Source organism: Hyla sarda, chromosome 1, assembly GCF_029499605.1.
Source record: "Hyla sarda isolate aHylSar1 chromosome 1, aHylSar1.hap1, whole genome shotgun sequence".
Lineage (NCBI taxonomy): Eukaryota > Metazoa > Chordata > Amphibia > Anura > Hylidae > Hyla > Hyla sarda.
Genome location: NC_079189.1, coordinates 384,370,804 through 384,390,244, shown reverse-complemented (window position 1 = coordinate 384,390,244; position 19,441 = coordinate 384,370,804). Strand labels below are relative to the sequence as shown.

Genomic DNA, 19,441 nt, shown 5'->3' with positions numbered 1-19,441 from the left:
ACATATTCCATGAAAAGTGTTTTCTTTAGTTGGTGTAATATGTTTCTACAATTTTATGTCTTAGATAATATACTTGAAGAAACTCCCAGAAGAAATGCACAGACTTTTGCAGATGGGAAATGTCACCTACCTTCCATTTAGGTAACCATAATGCTATGTTTATTGAACCCGGCAGATCTAAGGATCTGTTCATGTGTGTGCACTGATATTGTTTTTTTACATGAAAAATCGTACTGTGTGTGTGTGTGTGTGTGTGTGTGTGTGTGTGTGTGTTTTTTTTTTTTTTTTTTTTACGGATGCAGTATTCTACATCAGTATACTGGAGGTTCTTTGCTGGTTCGTACATTTTTTTACTGTCTGCTTCAGACATTGGAGTAAAACAGGATACAGTAACGACTGTTTGCTTTGTGTTCTAGGGACGCCTCATTTGGTACCTGTAGTTTTCATTTAACGCTTCTTGACTGTTTCCATGCTGTGCACAAGGTGAGTTGCCCAAGATTTTTTATTTTTTTTACTGTAAAGTGAAAGGTAACCTGGCAGCACTTATGTTGCCCATTTTGAGTGCATCACACAGTAATACAGGGATATGGCACTCAGCCTTGTTCTATATATATATATATATATATATATATATATATATATATATATATATACATACCGTATTTATCGGCGTATAACACGCACTTTTTAGGCAAAAATGTTTTAGCCTAAAGTCTATGTGCGTGTTATATGCCGATACCGCCCCAGGAAAGGCAGGGGAGAGAGGCCGTCGCTGCCCGCTTCTCTCCCCCTGCCTTCCCTGGGGTCTAGAGCCCTGCTGCCGGCCCTTCTCACCCCCTGGCTATCGGCGCCGCTGCCCGTTCTGTCCCCCTGACTATCGGTACCGGCGCCGATAGCCAGGGGGAGAGAAGGGGCAGCGGCACCCATTGCCGGCGCCGCTGCCCCGTTGCCTCCCCCCATCCCCGGTGGCATAATTACCTGGGTCGGGTCCGCGCTGCTGCAGGCCTCCGGCGTGCGTCCCCTTCGTCGTTGCTATGCGCTGCGCGGCGCATGACGTCAGTGCATACATTCTAAGCTACATAATCTGCTGACAGTACCAAAAAGTTAAGGGTGAGGTGATTCGGACATGCTGCCTGCATGATCAAGATAAATGTTCTTTGCCACAGCTTCTGCAGATGTCAGAGGCAAGCTTTTCTTCATTGGTATTAACAGCTTTCCTGGTCCTGCCTCTCATGTATGATTGTCAGCACTTCGGGTCCTCTGATTGGATATTAGTGCGGTCAATCATACATGAAGCTCTTAAAGGGGTACTTCGGTGTAAAACAAGTGTTTTTCTTAACAACTGGTGCCAGAAAGTTAAACAGATTTGTAAATTACTTTTTTTAAATCTTAATCTTCCAGTACTACTTATATGTTGTATGCTCCAGAGGAAGTTGTATAGTTCTTTTCTGTCTGACCACAGTGCTCACTGCTGACACCTTTGTCCACGTCAGGAACTGTCCAGAGCAGGAGAGGTTTGCTATGGGGATATGCTCCTACTCTGGACAGTTCCTGACATGGACAGAGGTGGCAGCAGAGAGCACCGTGGTCAGACAGAAAAGAACACAATACCAGTTGATTTAAAAAAAAATATATATATGTTTTTCACTGGAGTGCCCCTTTAATACAGAGAGCTTCGGGCATTGAAGAAGAAACTTTTAACTTATGTGCCCCTGATGCTAAGTTATAGTGTTATTGAATTACCTGTATGGGGTGAATTGGGCAATTTTATTTTAGATTTTCATGCCCCGAAGGTTCAGCATTCTTGTGCACTATGGATTACTGTTGTCTTAAGCCTTTCCCATCTTTCTGTGGAGATCATCTCATTTGATCTCCGCACAGTCTGCAGATAGCGGGGGACATATTGAATGCAGGTATGGCAGCATACATCACCAGGGGGCTGGTTTGTCAGGGAAGACGAGAAGAAACTGTGATCAGCTGTTGTCTCGAGCTTCACAGGAAGATTGGAAAGGCTTGAGACAACAGTAATCCATAGAGCACAAGAATGCTGAACCTCCAGGGGTATAAAAATCCATAATAATGCACAATTCCCTCCTCCTCAGGGGCACATAGTATTAAGTTCCAAAATCCTGAAATACCCCTTTTAAAGGAAATCTGTCAACCAGTGTCACCTGCACTAACCTTCAGGTAGTGCAGGTGACACTGATGACAATGTACTTACCTTGTCCCGTTCCGTGCAGGGGATCTCCGGTAATCTCAGTTAACTTCGGAACCAGGCGCGGCTTGTCGCACGGGCGGAGCTTAGTGACGTTACCGCTGCTGTTCTCTAGCAGCAGGACCCAGCAGAGAGCGGTGACATCACTAAGCTCCGCCCATGCCCCAAGCCGGGCCTGGTTCCGAAGTTAACTGAGATTACCGGAGATCCCCTGCACGGAACGGGACAAGGTAAGTACCGTTGTCATCAGTGTCACATGCACTACCTGTCCCAGTGCCCAGATTTATCAAACTGTGTGAGATAATAACTAGAGTGATTTCCCACAAGAACCAATCACAGCTGTGGAAAAATCTCTCCAATTTTTCTCTTACACTGTTTGATAAATCTGGGCTAAAATTTTGTAAGAATGATGATTGCAAAACAGCAGTCTTTCTTATTACGTAACCTGTATATTACTATGTCTCATACAATGTGTATATCTTATTGTAGGCTTTGCAGTATGAATTCTTTGATTTTGGAACATTTGATCTGGAGGAATACCAACACTATGAAGTGAGTTATACTAAAAAATATTTCACCAAATTTGGATTTCAGTAAACTGTAATTTCTCAGTCGGCTCCATTGGGGGGACACAGAGACCGTGGGTATATCTTGCTGACACTAGGCATAGAAAAGAAAGCCGGACCCTCCTGACAGGATATACCTCGTCTACTGACCCTGAGCTAATCAGTTTTAGCTTGGTGTCAGTAGGAGGCAGACACAGGTCTGGAGTTCTCCAGACCTGGTCTTCTTTTATTTTATAGTTAGGGCCTGTTTTAGGTTCTTTTTTCTCCTTTTTATTTTCTTTTTTTTTTTTAGGTGGGGTTCAGGAGCATGGCACTACCTGTTCCCCCCCCCCCATATGCAGCTAAGGGGCACGGGGCATAGAGTATGCACTGTTAACCCCTTCCCGTCAACAGCCAGCGCCTGGTGTTGCACCTTTGGGTTCGGGTGCCCCTTATCTTCCCTGCTCGTCCCGCTGTCACAGACTGACGTGATGCAGGTGACCATAGCTGGCTGAAGACCTCTTATGTGAGCACTGTAGTGCTTTCAGCATTGCCAAGGATGGCGGGGCACCTTTCCTCCCCCTCCCCTTCTCCCTCCCCAGCATTGCTTACTATTTCTTGCTTCAGCAGCTTGTCTTTTTCTCTCCGGTGCGCCGACCACAGCTCCTGTCTGCTGGGCTGCGGTCGCATGGCCGGCGCTCTTTTACTTTCACATTGCCTGCTCGCTCAGGCAGGCGCGCGGCGGGCAGATAATTACTTGAGGCTGCAGCCGGGTCCGGGACTTTACTCCACCCCGCATTCGGGCGGGCAGGCGGAGCTCCCGCCCTCCTCCTGCTACCAGCCAATAGTTGTTCTGCGCGTGCACCAGGGGTCACTGATGGTCCTGTCAGCTCGGTGCGTGCACTTTGGGGGCCATTTTCTCTCCTCCAATGGGGTTCGTCCTGGTGTGGAGGCATTTTTCCTGGACAGTGCAGTCCTCTTCTCTTCTTCTGCTCTGCAGACCATATCTCTTCAGCTGCTCCTTGCCTCTTCACCTCCGGCTTCAGGACACCTACAGCCTGCTTCAAATCCGCTTGGGTGGCCAAGGCAGTTTTGGTTTGAGCTTGCTATGACAGGGCATCCCATCTGGCACACCTCGGGAGGACTTGGTGGATATCGCTCACCAACTCTCTCAGGCCAGAGACTTCCTCTGTTCAACGGCCTTGGAGTCCGATGCATGGCTTTTGCCTCTGGTAATTTGGTTGCAATTCGTCATTCCATGTTGCTGAATGCGTGGGATGCGAATGCTGCTTCGAAGAAATCTCTAACAGAGTTGCCTTTCTCTGGTTCTCGACTCTTTTGAAAACGCCTAGATAAAATTATTTCCGAAGCTACTGGGGGTAACAGTTCTCTGCTGCTGCAGTACAAACCTCGCCGCTCCAATCCCCGTCGGAAGGCGGCTTCCTTTTGGTCCTTTGCATCGGGTCGCCCTCCCAAGCAGGTACACTACCAATCTCGGAAAGCCCCTTCTTTCAAGGCACGTCCTTCCTGGAAGTCAGACAACCGTTCCGGTAACCGTAAGCCTTCCTCCTCCTGAAGGGACGCCCCCACCCGTGTCCTCTTTTCGCGTGGGAGGGCTTCTCTCTCTTTTTCGGGACGTTTGGCTAGCACATGTTCACGACTCTTGGGTCCAGGAAATCATCGCCGATGGCTACCGGATAGAGTTCGCTTCTCTTCCCAGGGATAGTTTCTTCCGACCCCTTCATCCTCGTTCCCCTTCTTTGGCTGCAGCCTTTCAGGTCGCTTTTAAGTACCCTCCTTTCTCAGGGAGGTACTTCCAGTTCCTCCTGGGGAGCGTTTTACTCGAAATCTCTTTATCATCCCCAAGAAAGAGGGCTTTGTCCATCCCATTCTGGACCTCAAGTTACTCAACTGCCAATTGCGGCTAAATCATTTTCGCATGGAGTCCCTCCACTCCGTGATGGCTTCCATGGACCGGGGGTAGTTCCGTGGACATCCGTGATGCCTATCTGCACATCCTTATTTTCCCCGCCCACCAGCGTTTCCTCCGCTTCGCTGTCCCTGCGGGTCACTTTCAATTTGTGGCTCTTCCTTTTGGCCTAGTTACGGCTCCCAGGATTTTCACCAAAGTCATGGCGGCAGTGATTGCCATCCTTCAGGCCCAGGGGATCTTGGTCATCCCTTACCTGGACGATCTTTTAATCAATGCCCAGTCCTGGTCCCAAAACTTGGAGAGCCTTCATCTCACGGTACAGACTCTGTCCGCCTTCTGTTGGGTGATCAACCGGGAAAAGTCCAACCTGTCTCCCTCCCAGTCTCTTGTCTTTCTGGGTCTCCTTTTCGACACTGCAGCCAACCGAGTCGTCTTCCGTTGGACAAGTGGCGCTTCCTCCAGAAGGGTGTCCGTCGCCTATGGCGCCCCTCTCTAGTTCCAATTTGTTTCTGCATGGAGGTACTGCGCCGGATGGTGGTGGCCATGGAGGCGGTCCCTTTCACCCAGTTTCGCTATCGCCCTCTCTCCAGCTGGCCATCATTGGTATGGTGGGACAAGTCACCGTCTACTCTGGATCGCCAGATTCTTCTGCTCCCCTCCGTTCGTCGGTCCCTTCTGTGGTTGCTCCACTCTCCCCTCCTACTCCAGGGGCGGTCGTTTCTTCCCCTCCACTGGCAGGTCGTCACGACTGATGCGAGTCTCCAGGGTTGGGGAGGTGGGTTTCAGTACCTGACGGTCCAGGGTCGCTGGCTCCCTCGGGAAGCTCACCTTCCCATCAATCTTCTGGAGCTCCATGCGATCTTTCTTTGCCTCCTCCACTGGGAAATCCTTCCAAAAGGGTCGTCCGGTTTGTGTCCAATCGGACAACGCCATGGCTGTGGCACATATCAATCGCCAGGTTGGCACTCTCAGTCGCTCGGAGATGGTGGAGGTCTCGAGACTCGAGTTTCCGCGATCCACATTCTGGGTGTGCAGAATTGGGAAGCGGACTTTCTCAGCCGCTCCTCCGCGGATCTGGGGGAGTGGTCTCTCGATCAGGAGGTGTTTTGCGCAGATCTGCGATATCTGGGGGACCCCGGACGCCACAACAGACAAGTTCCTTGCTTTGCCGCAATGTCAACGGACCCTCGGGCTCTGGCGGTGGACGCACTTGTCATTCCGTGGTCGTCCTTCCGTCTCCCTTACCTCTTTCTGCCTCTCCTGCCCAGGGTTCTGAGGAAACTTGAGGCGGAGGGCGTTTCCGCCATTCTGGTGGCTCCAGGCTGGCCCAGGCGCACTTGGTACGCCGACGTTCTTCCAGTTCGCCCCGATCCGTTCTCCCAGGGTCCTCTCTGCCCGCCCAGTTTACTGTCGCTGCATTTGAAGGCGTGGTGTTTGAAACCGTGGTTTTGAGAGCTCAGGGGTTGTTTCTTGGGTGATATGCACCATGCTTCGGGCTCGGAAGCTTTCCTCCGCTAGGATTTACCACCGCACTTACCGGGCTGATTTCTGGTGGTGTGAAGCTGTCAGTCTCCCCGGTCGTTTTTTCCTTTCCGCGCCTTTTTTCTTTTTTGCAATCCGGTCTGGATCAGCGCTTGGCGTTCTGCTCTCTTTAAAAGTCAAGTGTCAGCTCTTTCTATTCTGTTTCAGCAGCCGTTGGCTTCCAGTTATCACGTCCACATCTTCATGCAGGTTGTGGCTCATGTAGCGCCACCTTTCAGGTCTCCCGCTCCTCCTTGGGATCTCAACCTGGGACTTGGTGCTTTGAGGGAGGCTCCGTTTGAACCTCTCTGGGATGCCTCTATTCGCTTTCTTTTGTGGAAGGTCGCCTTTCTCATCGCGATTACCTCCATTAGGTGGTTTTCCGAGCTGGCAGCTCTCTTGTCGCTCTCTCTTCTTGGTACTTCATCAGGGCAAGGTGGTTTTTTGGCTGCCTCCCTCCTTCTTACCCAAGGTGGTTTCCCCCTTTCACATGAACGAGGAGATCATTCTTCCTTCATTTTGTCCGGCTCCATCCAACGCTAAGGAGCGTTCCCTACATAGTCTGGACGTTGTTCGAGCTGTTTGGATATATTTTTCAGTCACCTCCTCCTTTCAGCAGGGTGACTCCTTCTTTGTGATTCTGTGGGGTGGTTGCAAGGGTCTTCTGGCTTCCAAGGTGACCATTTTGTGGTGGATCCTTTCTGCCATCTCGGAATCGTACTGTCGTAAAGGAGAGGTCCCACCTTTTCGGGTGACTGCACATTCCATGCGTTCAGTTGGCGCTTCTTGGGCGCTTTGCAATAGGGCTTCGGCTTTACAAGTCTGTAAGGCGGCCACTTGGTCGTCCTTGCACACTTTCACCAAATTTTACAAAGTGCACACGTTTGCATCAGCTGATGCTGGTTCTGGTCACAAAGTGTTGCAGGCCGCAGTGTCTCAGTCTTCTGCCTAATTCTGAGTTGGGTATTTTCCCCACCCCGGGGACTGCTTTGGTACATCCCATGGTCTCTGTGTCCCCCAATGGAGCCGACCAAGAAAAGTAGATTTTTTTATGCTTGCCGTAAAATCTTTCTCTGAGGATCCATTGGGGGACACAGCACCTACCTATTGTGTTTGTTGCTATGGTTAGGTTTTTTTTGTCCGAGGGATTGCTTTCGGTTCCTTTTTTGTCTGGTTCCCTCGGACACCTGCTGGTTTCTTTCTCTGTCAGTCCTCTTCTACTACTTTGGGACTAAACTGATTAGCTCAGGGTCAGTAGGCGGGGTATATCCTGCCAGGTGGGGCTGGCTTTCTTTTGTATGCCTAGTGTCAGCCTCCTAGTGTCAGCAAGATATACCCACGGTCTCTGTGTCCCCCAATGGATCCTCAGAGAAAGAGATTTTACGGTAAGCATAAAAAAATCTACTTTTGGTCTCGTGAAGAAAGCACTGTTTGTTCATGGTTTTCATTTCTGTTTTTTTTTTTCATTGTTAGAGAGCTGAAAATGGAGATTTCAACTGGATAATTCCAAAAAAATTTCTAGCCTTCAGCGGACCCCATCAAAAAAGCAAAATGGAAAACGGTATGTAGTTGTTTCCTTCTTATTTCTATATTGAAAATTTTTTATCCAAAGTAGGGTTTATTCTGCATTAATTTATAAACTATCCAGTACATGCTCCTGGCAGGTTTTCTTCTCAGAGAACGCTATCAGCATAGCCCTCTATGCCAGCAGGATACAGGGGAGACTAGCTGGATCTTAAATCCAGGGAAAATGATATCTCCCAACCCTCCTTTACTGTAAATCTGTTGTGTCATAGGTTACGACCAAAATAATAGCTTGTTTTACTTTTATTTTATTTTTTATTTTTTTAAATCTGTGGAAACTACAGTCTAGCTGGTTAATGAATAGAGTAAGGGCTATTGATCACTTGTGAGTCAATAAATTCACATAAGAGAACAAATATAATTTCATGTAATTTTAGGAAATGTTTTTAATAAGATTGCATTTTTGTTGTATTTTCTGTGGCGAGTTAAAGGTGTACTCTCCTGGAAAAAAAAAAAATTCAAATCAACTGGTGCCAGAAAGTTAAAGATTTGTTAATTACTTCTATTTAAAAAATCTTAATCCTTTCAGTACTTATCAGCTGCTATATTCTCCAAAGGAAGTTCTTTTCTTTAAAAATTTCCTTTCTGTCTGACCACAGTGCTCTCTGCTGACACCTCTGTCCATTTTAGATACTGTCAAGAGCAGGGGAGGTTTGCTATGGGGATTTTCTCCTACCCTGGACAGTTCCTAAAGTGGACAGAGGTGTCAGCAGAGAGCACTGTGGTCAGGCAGAAAAGAACTCCAGAAGGAAATACAACTTCCTCTGTAGTATACAGCAGCTGATAAGTACTGGAAGGATAAAAATTTTTTAATAGAAGTAGTTTACAAATTTTTAACTTTCTGGCACCAGTTGATTAAAAAAAAAAAAATTATTTCCAGGGGAGTACCCTTTTAATGCTGGCACTGTGGAAACTGTCTAGTCTTTGGCATGCCTAGAAAAGGAACAGCCAGCATTTTGTCATGCTGATAGAATACCAAACAATCTTGTTCCTCCCCCACATGTCAATGTTCCTGCTGAGGGCTTTTCACTAGCGTTCCATACACTCCTCCTGTTAATGCTATGTGCTCTCTTCTTTCTTCTAGGATATCCTCATCATGCCCCAGAAGCTTATTTCCCATACTTTAGAGAACACAACCTTACTACAATCGTTCGCCTGAATAAGAAGATGTACGAATCAAAGCGGTTTACGGATGCTGGCTTTGAACATCACGACCTGTTCTTTGTTGATGGAAGTACGCCAAGTGACCCCATATTAAAGAAGTTCCTGAATATCTGTGAAAATTCAGAAGGTGCTATAGCTGTACATTGTAAAGGTGGGTAATTGTTTTTGTTGTGTTACTGCCATTGATGAAAAATAAATTGTGTGTGTGTGTATATATATATATATATATATACATTTCTGAAAGTCTTGTATTTGTCTTTGCTGTTTTTCAGCTGGTCTGGGGAGGACGGGTACGCTGATAGCTTGTTACATGATGAAGCATTATAGAATGACTGCTGCAGAAACCATTGCTTGGATCCGAATATGTAGACCCGGCTCTGTAATTGGCCCTCAGCAACAGTTCCTGGTAGAGTAAGTACCGCCAATGGAATCAGTGCCTTTTAGTTGTTGTCCGGTGTAGACTGTCACAGGGGGAGGGTACTGGGTTTTGTAAAGACCCAGTACCCGCAGTGATTGTCTGGGCAAGAACCTCTTTGAGGACATAGACAAGGAAGTGCTAAGCAGTGGAGACAGTAGAAACCGTAGGGGATTGGTGAAAGAGAAGTGCAGGGTGTTTTTTATTTTTATTTTTTTTTGGCTGCTGTTAGAAATTTAAAAGCAAAAAAAAAAAGTTTTCTGGACAACTTCTTTTGTGGGCGTAATTTGTCATTGTTGTTCACTAGTATTCTGAAATACAGAAATGTGTAATATTTGTCACAACTTATTCAACGATGCTGCAAAACGGCATCATTTTAACACTGTTTCAGAAAACACTTGACATGTCTGCAATGTATAAATAAGCCCTTAGAGCAGGACTAAAGCTGCTACAATTGTCAAGTGTATTGGCATCCTGTGCCCGCCCAACACCATAACATTAGTAAGTGGCTATTTTGTGAGAAGGGACTTTCAGTGTCTTTTTAACCCACTTGTAAGTTGATACTTACTGTACTTTTTTTTTCCTAGTAGAACTTAATTTTTACTTTTTTAAATTCAAAACTTCCCATCCTAATCACATGGCTTTAGTCTAGCTCCACGCCGCATTCTAATACAGTAATCTCATTCATTTATTTATTTTTTAAATGGATAGATCAGGATTATCTCCTAAGTCTCCTGTTCTGGGCATCTTGGGTACCTTCACTTCCATAATGCTGTTTATCTCATCAAACTTCAGACCAATATTTTATCATTTTTTTTAAATGTCCACATCATATGCAAATCATTCGCACCATCCTGCATACATCTAGAGCAGGCTGAATTTTCATTTTCTTAAAGGAGTACTGTGGTGCAGTACAACTTATCCAACCACTGGGACACCCCATGATCTCCACCACACGGCACCCCGGCTCTCCCCAGGAATGGATCCTGTCCACCCCACCTATCTCTATGGAAGAGCTGGAGATACTCGAATACTGTATCTCCTGCGCTCCCACAGAGATACATGGAGGGGTCATGTTGACCAGCACTTCATGTGGGGGTCAACACAATCCGTTCCAGGGGAGAACCGTGGTGCCGTGCAAGAGATCGTGGGGGGTCCCAGTGGTTGCCCCACCTCATGATCAGACACTTATCCCCCCCTTTGGATAGGGGATAAATTGTACGGTACCACAGTACTCCTTTTTAATTTTGAACAACAATATAGATTACATTAAACTGAAAACCTTGGTAATCAAGCGTGCGAGACATCATTTAAAATATGTAAATGTTTAATGCAAGGTTTGCAAAAAAAAATCTGATCTTTGTAGTATTGTCATTATGTGTGTTAATCTCTGCCCCTACAATTTCTCTGTCACTGAATACTTAAAGGGGTACTCCGGTGGAGATATATATATATATATTATTATTATATAATATAAAATATTTAAAAAAAAATTTTTATTTTTTATATCCACTGGTGCCAGAAAGTTAAACAGATTTGTATATTACTTCTATTAAAAAAAATCTTAATCCTTCCAGTACTTATTAGCTGCTCTATAATACAGAGGAAATTCTTATCTTTTTGAATTTCTTTTTTTGTCTTGTCCACAGTGCTCTCTGCTGACACCTGATGCCCGTATCAGGAACTGTCCAGAGCAGGAGAAAATCCCCATAGCAAACCTATGCTGCTCTGGACAGTTCCTGACATGGACAGAGGTGTCAGAAGAGAGCACTATGGACAAGACAAAAAAGAAATAAAAAAAAAATTGAATTGCCTCTGTAACATACAGCTGCTAATAAGTACTAAAAGGATTAAGATTTTTAAATAGAAGTAATTTACAAATCTGTTTTTACTTTCTGGCACCAGTTAAAAATAAATAAATAAAAAAGTTTCCTACCGTAATACCCCTTTGAAGCGCAGTCACTATAGATAAAAGTGAGATAATCCAACGTATGCTATGTCTATTTTACAGCAAGCAAACAAGTCTTTGGAACGAGGGTGACATTTATCGCAAAAAGAGAAGAGAGCAAGAAAATGGCAACAAATTAGCAGTAACCTTTATTCTCTCCGGGGTGGACGATATCTCACTTTGTGATGATCTAGGCAAAGCTTCTGGCAAAGAAGATATTGAGCTGGTAAGCATGTCAATGTCAAATTTCATGACGCCTCCAGCTTTGTATGCACTGAGTTTTTTGTTCACTGTCCTTTTCCTTTTAAAAATGTGTACCTTAAAGGGGTACTCCGTCCCTAGACATCTTATCCCCTATCCAAAGGATAGGGGATAAGATGTTAGATCGCCGCGGTCCCGCTGCTGGGGACCCCGGGGATTGCTGCTTCAGCACCCCGCTATCATTACTGCGCAGAGCGAGATCGCTCTGCACGTAATGACCGGCAATACAGGGGCCGGAGCCTCGTCACATCATGGCTCCGCCCCTCGTGACTTCACGGCCCGCCCTCGTCAATACAAGTCTATGGGAAGGGGGCGTGGCGGTCGTCATGCCCCCTGCCATAGACTTGCATTGAGGGGACGGGCCGTGATGTCATGAGAGGCGGATCCATGACGTCACGCTGCTCCGGCCTCTGTATCGCCCGTCATTACGCACAGAGCGAACTCTCTCCGTGCAGTAATGATGGCGGGGTGCCGCAGCAGCGATCCCCGGGGTCCCCAGCAGAGGGACTGCGGCGATCTGACATCTTATCCTTTTGGATAGGGGATAAGATGCCAGGGGCGGAGTACCCCTTTAAACATAGACATTGATTTCTATGGTGCAGCATAGACAAATAAAATGGAATTCTGTATGTCGATGTTTGACTGGTTTCCATTCAATGATTTCCATTCAATCTTTTTTTGCTATATAGTGTAACATAGTAGGTTGTCTTGCAAAGTGAAATGGAATCTGATGTATGCCATACAGTGGCACCGGTTTATAGCGTCTGTTAAACTTGCACATTTTTATACCTTCATTGCTCATAAAAAAACATAGTAGTAATAATAATAATTATTATTATTATTTTAAACTAACAAAAGAAACTGCATGTTGAACCTAGCCTTAGCAATCCGGGATTGTGTTCAATATTCTCTCCCAAATGCATTTTCATGAATCTAAATGCTTAGCAAAGGTGGTGAGTGCATTGTTTTTGGGGTAAGAGGAACTCCCTTTGCTTTGTGTGGACAGATGTGCAACCACTTCTTTGAGCACTTTTTAGTTGTAAGATATTAGGGGGACTTACAATTTCCGGAAAATCTGGAATTTTGTGCTGCTGTATAAAGAACAAACAGACCAAAACGTTGTACATTGGTCCCTCAAGTTACAATATTAATTGGTTCCAGGACGGCCATTGTATGTTGAAACCATCATATGTTGAGACCAGAACTCTATGGAAACCTGGTAATTGGTTCTGAAGCCCCAAAATGTCATCCAAAAATAGGAAAAAGTCAGGATTAAAGAAAAATAAGAAGATAACTAATATAGATAAAGCAAATCCTTACATATAAAAGTAAGAAAGAGCTGCAGGGAGCTGTAATCACTGTCTGTCAGTGTTTCCCAACCAGGGTGCCTCCAGCTGTTTCAAAACTACAACTCCCAGCATGCCCGGACAGCCTTCAGCTGTCCGGGCATGCTGGGAGTTGTAGTTTTGCAACAGCTGGAGGCATCCTCTTTGGGAAACACTGGTCTATATAAGGGGCAGAAGCTTCTTCAGGGTCCTGTGCAGAACACGCAATGTCCTATAAAAAAAAAAGTAAAATGGAGCCGCCCTCATTTGGTGTCCAAAAGAGTAGCTAATCCTGGTACAGGTAAAGAGTACAGAACTTGTAATACCTCCCTGTACTGTAGAGGGCGCTACCAGACATAAGTCAGTGCATGTACTTCAGTAATACAGGTAAAGAGTAGTACAGAACATGTAGTACCTCCCTGTACTGTAGGGGGCGCTACCAGACACCACTCAGTGCATGCACTTCAGTAATACAGGGGTTTTACCAGTGAAATATCCATTCTGATTCGTCGGTTCTTCCAGCCATTGACACATTTCGCAGATTCCATAGCATTGTATGTTGAGTCTGGTTTCAAGTTACACTGGTCCAGAAAAGACCATTGTATGTTGAGGCCATTGTAAGTTGAGGGCTCACTGTATGTAGTTCTCATGTTATCCCTGGCTTGGATTGCTCTGTGGGAGCCATGTATTTGTGCCAAGAACAGGATCCCATCAGAATAAAACCCTTGGGGACATTACCTTGCTTTGTACTGACCGAATTCTTGGCACAAAGTAGAAATCCACCACCCAGCCCTAGGCCCTAGTACAACTGCCGTACTGTGTGTAAAATCTAGAGGAGAACTAGCTTCCCGTCTTTTGGAAGGATCCGGTTCCTGTATAATCATGTAGAGAAGGATTGTGCTTTGCAGTATACAGATACATCCAGGATACAGCCGGAAGCTTTTCTGTGTTTTGGTTTCACCACCATTTATTTATACCCACCTTTCTCTCTTCCTAAACAGTACAGCGATGATGACGATGAGACCATCAGCATGACACAGGGGGATAAACTCCGTGTCTTAAAAAGTAAGAGACAGACAAGGACGTCCTCTGCGGCCCCACTCTCGTAAGTAACCCTATTCAGGAACATATATTTTATTCTGCTGACATTTAGGTTGTATGCTCCCTGAGCCATAGGCAGAGGATTTCCCCCCCAATTGTTGGTTAACCAGTTGTTAGAGCAACAGCCAAAGTTTGGTGTATATGTTTTATTTACTTACAGAGATGTCCACATTTTTATGTCTTTGTGGTTTATTTTTGACCATTCTTTTTTTGCAAAAGGGACAACAATGATGGAAATTTATTATTGATTTAGAAGAAAAAAAATACCAATTTTGACTTTATACTCTATTTAACACCTAGTCAATAGCTAGAATTACCCTTATGTTCTCAGGTTTATTGTATGTGTACAGTATGATGTTTGATTGTAGTAATAAACCTTTCTTTCTAAGCAGAAAGCAGGTAGACTGGGGCTCATTTGATTTGGAGGTAACCTTCCAGTTTGCTGAATTTACCTGTACATTTCACGTTTGGGTTTGTTCTTGTATGTTTGTAATGTAATATCTGGGGGTATTAGATATGTAGAGGTTATGATTTTTATACAGTGCTATGCAATGAAAACATAAAGCTGCTACATATGAGATTTCTCTAAATGACATAGTAACATTTGCCGTGTACACGTCAGATCTCCTCACTGAATTGCTGTTTGTATATTGATCATATGTGTTCTTTAGGGTCTTTTTATTAAAGTGCTTATAGACTGCAGGCTGTGCCAAAAAAAATCCCCATGGATGCCAGGTGCTCATTCTGACAAACACACAGAACATATCTGACAGCATTGTTGCTGCATGTGAAATCATCTCTAAATTTAATCTTCTAAATTTGTTAGCATTAAAGGTGTTTTTCCTGTGACCACTTTCATCATCTAGTCACAGGAAAGGCGATAACTTTGTGGTCACTGTTAGTCCAATCATTCCGTCAGTGGTCGTGGTCGCCAATTGTCGTGAGGTCACAGCCACGATCCCCCCCCCCCAGGACACCTTCTCCCTTCATGTCTATTGGAGGGGGTGTGATGGCTGTCACGCCCCCTCTCATAGACATAAATAGAGGGCATGTGGCATGACTTCACAATCACTGCTGCCCGCTCCAGGCGTTCTGAACAAAATGTTAAGAATTCTTCAGAACCCCTTTAAGCTCAGGATTTGGATCCTAATTCTTTTTTTTAAAGGCATTGGACCAAAAATACCTTATCGCCCATCACCAGGATAGGTGATAAACAAACATATGACTGCTACTGCTTCATTACTATCTGTGGGACTGGGATATCAAAGTGCATTTCTGTTTCTGTCAGTCCCATAGGCAAAGAATGGAGCAGAAGTCCTGTGTTACCCCTGCCAGCCATGGCCCAACCTCTTTAACCTTCAGTCTTGCATCACTCATTGTGTCTTCTTGCTCTTACATTATTTTTGCATTTGAATGTTGTACAGGGCAAAAAATCACTTTGCTTGAAAAACACCAACAAGGCTCTGTTCATTTGTGGGGGTTTTTATTTTTTGTATTCGATTCCAGTTGTAGTACTAAAAGAGTGGATTTAATAGTTGTGTTTTATACCTGTCTTAATCTATATATATATATATATATATATATAATATATATTATGCTATTTTACTCATTTTTGTATAAATGATGGATACATAGCAGCCCATCTAGATGTATTAGTAGCTTTTCTTGATGTATGAAAGAGGTATTTCACAATAAAAAAAAAAATCATAAACTGCTAGGCCCATTGAAAAATAAGCTATACTTACCTACCCCTGCTCCTCTGCAGTTCCCATTTGGCTCCTTCCAGTCCCCTGATCTTCTGTATTATTTCTACTTCCAAGACAAGAGCTTGGTGTAGGACCTACCTGTTCAGCCAAACTGTGCTCCATATATGTTCTGAGGCGTTTGTGTCATCCATAGTGCGGTGCTAAGCACACTGTTAAAAGATGCCTTACCGTATGTGTGTACTGCATGACCCAGAAGTGTGGCTATTCTTATTTTGGCATTAAGTCTTGTCACAGAGTGTCTGAAATTATCTTTATCCCTACTACTAAAGTTATTAATTTAGATGTTAAAGGGGATATCTAGGAAGAGAAAAACATAAACATTTTTTTTCTAAAAACAGCACCAGAAGTGTCCTCAGGTTGTGTGTTAATACAACTTGGCTCCATAAATTTTTAAAGAGTACCTATCATCAAAAATTGTTTTTATATTTTATAGCTTGTTCTATATAGATCAACTTTGTAATAACATGTTATAAAAAAAAAAATTATTCCTTCTATGTCTATTTTGATTTTGAATCGATGGCCACTAGGGGTCTCCCTAGGAGTCCCTGGTTCAGTGATTTCTGACTCACGCCGGCCTGGCGTTGAGTCTGAAATTGCAGACTCGGCGCAGCTCCCCGCCTGGTCAATCAGAGCGAGGCGGGAGCGAGTGCTGTGTGCGTATCACTCCTCCTCTCTGTATGGCACGTGTAAAGCCAAATAGAGTGGAGGAGACACAGAAGCTGCCGTCCCTCCACTATACTCAGCCTGTATGCGCTCTCCCGAGAGGAAGCGCCACATACAGGAAGAAGGGTGGAAGCAAGCCCCAGACAGGCATCAGATGACGTTGCATCTGCCAGGCTCCGCCCACTTCCTCTGCTTGTATTCAGCACCATACTGCGCTACCAAAGATGGAATAAAAAAGGTATTTATAAGGGGTTTTGAATTAAAAAAAGGTCAGGGTTAGAGTTAGTGACAAATGGGGAGGGGGATTAGGGAAAGTGTAGTTGATGATAGGTACTCTTTAGTGGAACTGAGCTGCGTTACTGCACACAACCAAGTGTGATGCTGTTTTTAGAAGAAATTAGCTCTGTTTTTCTAATCCTGGTTCACCCCTGTAAAGAGGACCTTTTACTGTTGGTCCCCCTGACATGTCTAAAACTACCCGAGGAATCTTTGTCTAGAACGTCTGCATAGTGCTATTCCAGTAGGATTCCTCCTGAAAATGTGTAACCAAATATACATCCGGATGTGGTGAATCCCACGTGTCCCCAGATTGTGACAGTGTTAATACTTAAGTAGTTGTTCAGGAAAAATACCAGCATGGCCTAGAGTTGTAGGACAAAGTCTCCAAGTATTAGTCCACAAATGAAATGGTGTTTTATTTTTTATTTTTACAAAAAAAAAAAATGGAAAAAATAAACACTTCGGTTGCAAAATCTACACTATCGTGAGCATGACCTGGTTATTTTCTGGCAGATTTCCCTTCTAATTATGGGACAAATTTGATGCAGAATTATCCAGCTCATGTGGACTCCCCTTCATTATGTCTTGAGAATTGCAAGCATTTACCAAACGCTGTCAGGAGAGCCGACACATCCTCTATAAATTCTCTGTATAGGGTTAGCTGGCACATGGCTCATGGCACGTGTATGCTATGCACTTCAAACCCTTTGACATGTCCTTAATGTTTTGATCGGTCAGGTCTGAGCGTTCAGACTTCGACCAATTGTTAGAACGAGCGGGGACAAAAGCTAATGGATAATCCCATAGACTTTGTAAGTTTGTCTCCCTTAGCGTACTCATCTTTCAGCTAGTTGTAGCTATCGGGCACTGTCTGAACTCTCCGATATCGACCCATCAACACCTTTGCCATGTCTCTACAACATGTAAAAAGGAGTTTTTCAACAAATCAAAAATATGGTCGCCCACCTATTTTCAGCATGTTTGCAGCCCGGCAGAGCTAGTCAGGTGTCGAAAACAGCCAAGTCAGCTGTGGTAAGCTATTTGCACAACTCCCATTGGTATTAATTGAAGCTGTGCAAACAGCATAGCCCTGTGAGTTACACTATTTGCCTAACTTCCAGAGTTATGTTAACAGGTGCTACCCCATTTGTGTCGATGAGAGTTGACAGCTGCCCTTACTGTTTTTGGGATTAGTGGGAAAACCCCGTTAAAGGAGTACTCCACTACTTTAAAACATATATCCCCTACCTGCAGGATAGGGAATAAATGTCTGATCGTGGGGGTCCAACAGCTGGCCCCCTCAAACGATATCCAGAACTGGGCCCAGTCTCTCCCTATGCATGGGGCCATGCATACTCCATGCACTGTCTATAGGATAGGGGATAAGATTTAAAGGAGTAGTCCAGTGCTGAAAAACGTATCCACTATCCTAAGGATAGGGGATAAGTTTCAGATCGCGTGGGTCCGACCGCTGGGGCGATCTCCTGTAGGGGGCCCCGGCTCGCTGGCCAGATAGTGGGTGTTGACCACTTCATGAAGCAGCGGCCGACACGCCCCCTCAATACATCGCTATGGCAGAACCAGAAATTGCCAAGGCAGTGCTCCGGCTCTGCCATATAGTTGTATTGATGGGGCGTGTCAGCCGTCTCTTCGTGCGGGCTGCCAGGGCCCAGTACAGGATATCACGGGGGGGCCCCAGCGGTCGGACCCCCTACGATCTGAAACTTATCCCCTATCCTTAGGATAGGGGATACGTTTTTCAGCGCTGGAAATCTCCTTTAAAGTTGTGGAGTACGCCTTTTGGAGTAACGTTGAATGGGAATTTCTTGTGTTGTCATTGGGGGAACTGGTTTGCATTGTGCACAGAGAATATCATTCTTCGCCTTGTTCACACGATTGTGCTGTTTCACTTCTGTATTCCCTTGAGCATGGTCCAGTGAAAGCGGATGCTGCATGAGCTCTGTGATCCGTCATATGACACTGCAGTTGTGTATGTGTGTGCTGTAGCCTGCACTCCGGCTTTTCCATTTGCTTTTTTTGTTCATCTTCTCCCCTTCTTTTAGATGGGTCCTAGCTATGCTGTTCTCTGCATTGTGTGCCGTTGTCACCTGGTGGATTGTGTGTGGCTCCCCTCTACCCTTCGTGCTAATCTGTCTTGATGGTTTAAGAGCGTAATAGCCTTCAGGACCGTGGCCCTTGGCCAGTGTAAGTGTCTCGTCGTGTTCTGTGTTTTGGATGAAAGTGCATGGGCTATGTCTGCTGCTTTCCCCTGATTTTGCTGTGTTCTGGAGCCAAATGTATAGTTCTTGTAAAAATAGGTTTTTCATTTCTAGTGATTTATTACTCAACAACGTCTTTACGTCTTTTATGCATGAACTGCAAAGTACATTTTGAAAATACTCTAATGCTTATTGGCCTAGCTTCCTCCTTCAGCTGTATTGCTATACACTATTCGTGCTAGTAAATCTTGAAATATATTATAACGTTTTCTTGTTTGTTCAGATAACTCTTTACTTTTATCATTTGTGGCAATCTGAGCTCTAGGACCCCCACTAAAACTGGAGGGGCTGCAATGCTAGTTTAGCATGGTGGTCCCTTTGCAATACTAATCTTAAGGTTTGACAGGGAGGTTAAAATTACAGTTACACTTAAGGTGTATATGTCAGTGTTTCCCAACCAGGGTGCCTCCAGCTGTTGCAAAACTACAATTCCCAGCATGTC

General features: G+C 44.8%; 1 protein-coding gene across 12 annotated transcripts in view; it reads left to right on the top strand.

Annotated features, from left to right (window-relative positions):
• CDC14B (cell division cycle 14B) overlaps positions 1–19,441 on the top strand; it is an 87,046-nt gene that overhangs the window by 57,912 nt on the left and 9,693 nt on the right. For 7 of the 12 annotated variants that reach the window (XM_056525102.1, XM_056525051.1, XM_056525043.1 and 4 more), the window contains 8 exons: positions 65–141; positions 417–483; positions 2,705–2,767; positions 7,688–7,775; positions 8,883–9,113; positions 9,235–9,373; positions 11,389–11,551; positions 13,913–14,016. In XM_056525102.1, the coding sequence (XP_056381077.1) occupies positions 65–141; positions 417–483; positions 2,705–2,767; positions 7,688–7,775; positions 8,883–9,113; positions 9,235–9,373; positions 11,389–11,551; positions 13,913–14,016 (932 nt within the window). Of the gene's footprint in view, positions 1–64; positions 142–416; positions 484–2,704; positions 2,768–7,687; positions 7,776–8,882; positions 9,114–9,234; positions 9,374–11,388; positions 11,552–13,912; positions 14,017–14,404; positions 14,439–18,783; positions 18,926–19,441 lie in introns of all 12 variants that reach the window. The other 5 variants (XR_008845032.1, XR_008845031.1, XM_056525077.1 and 2 more) reach the window with 3 other exon arrangements.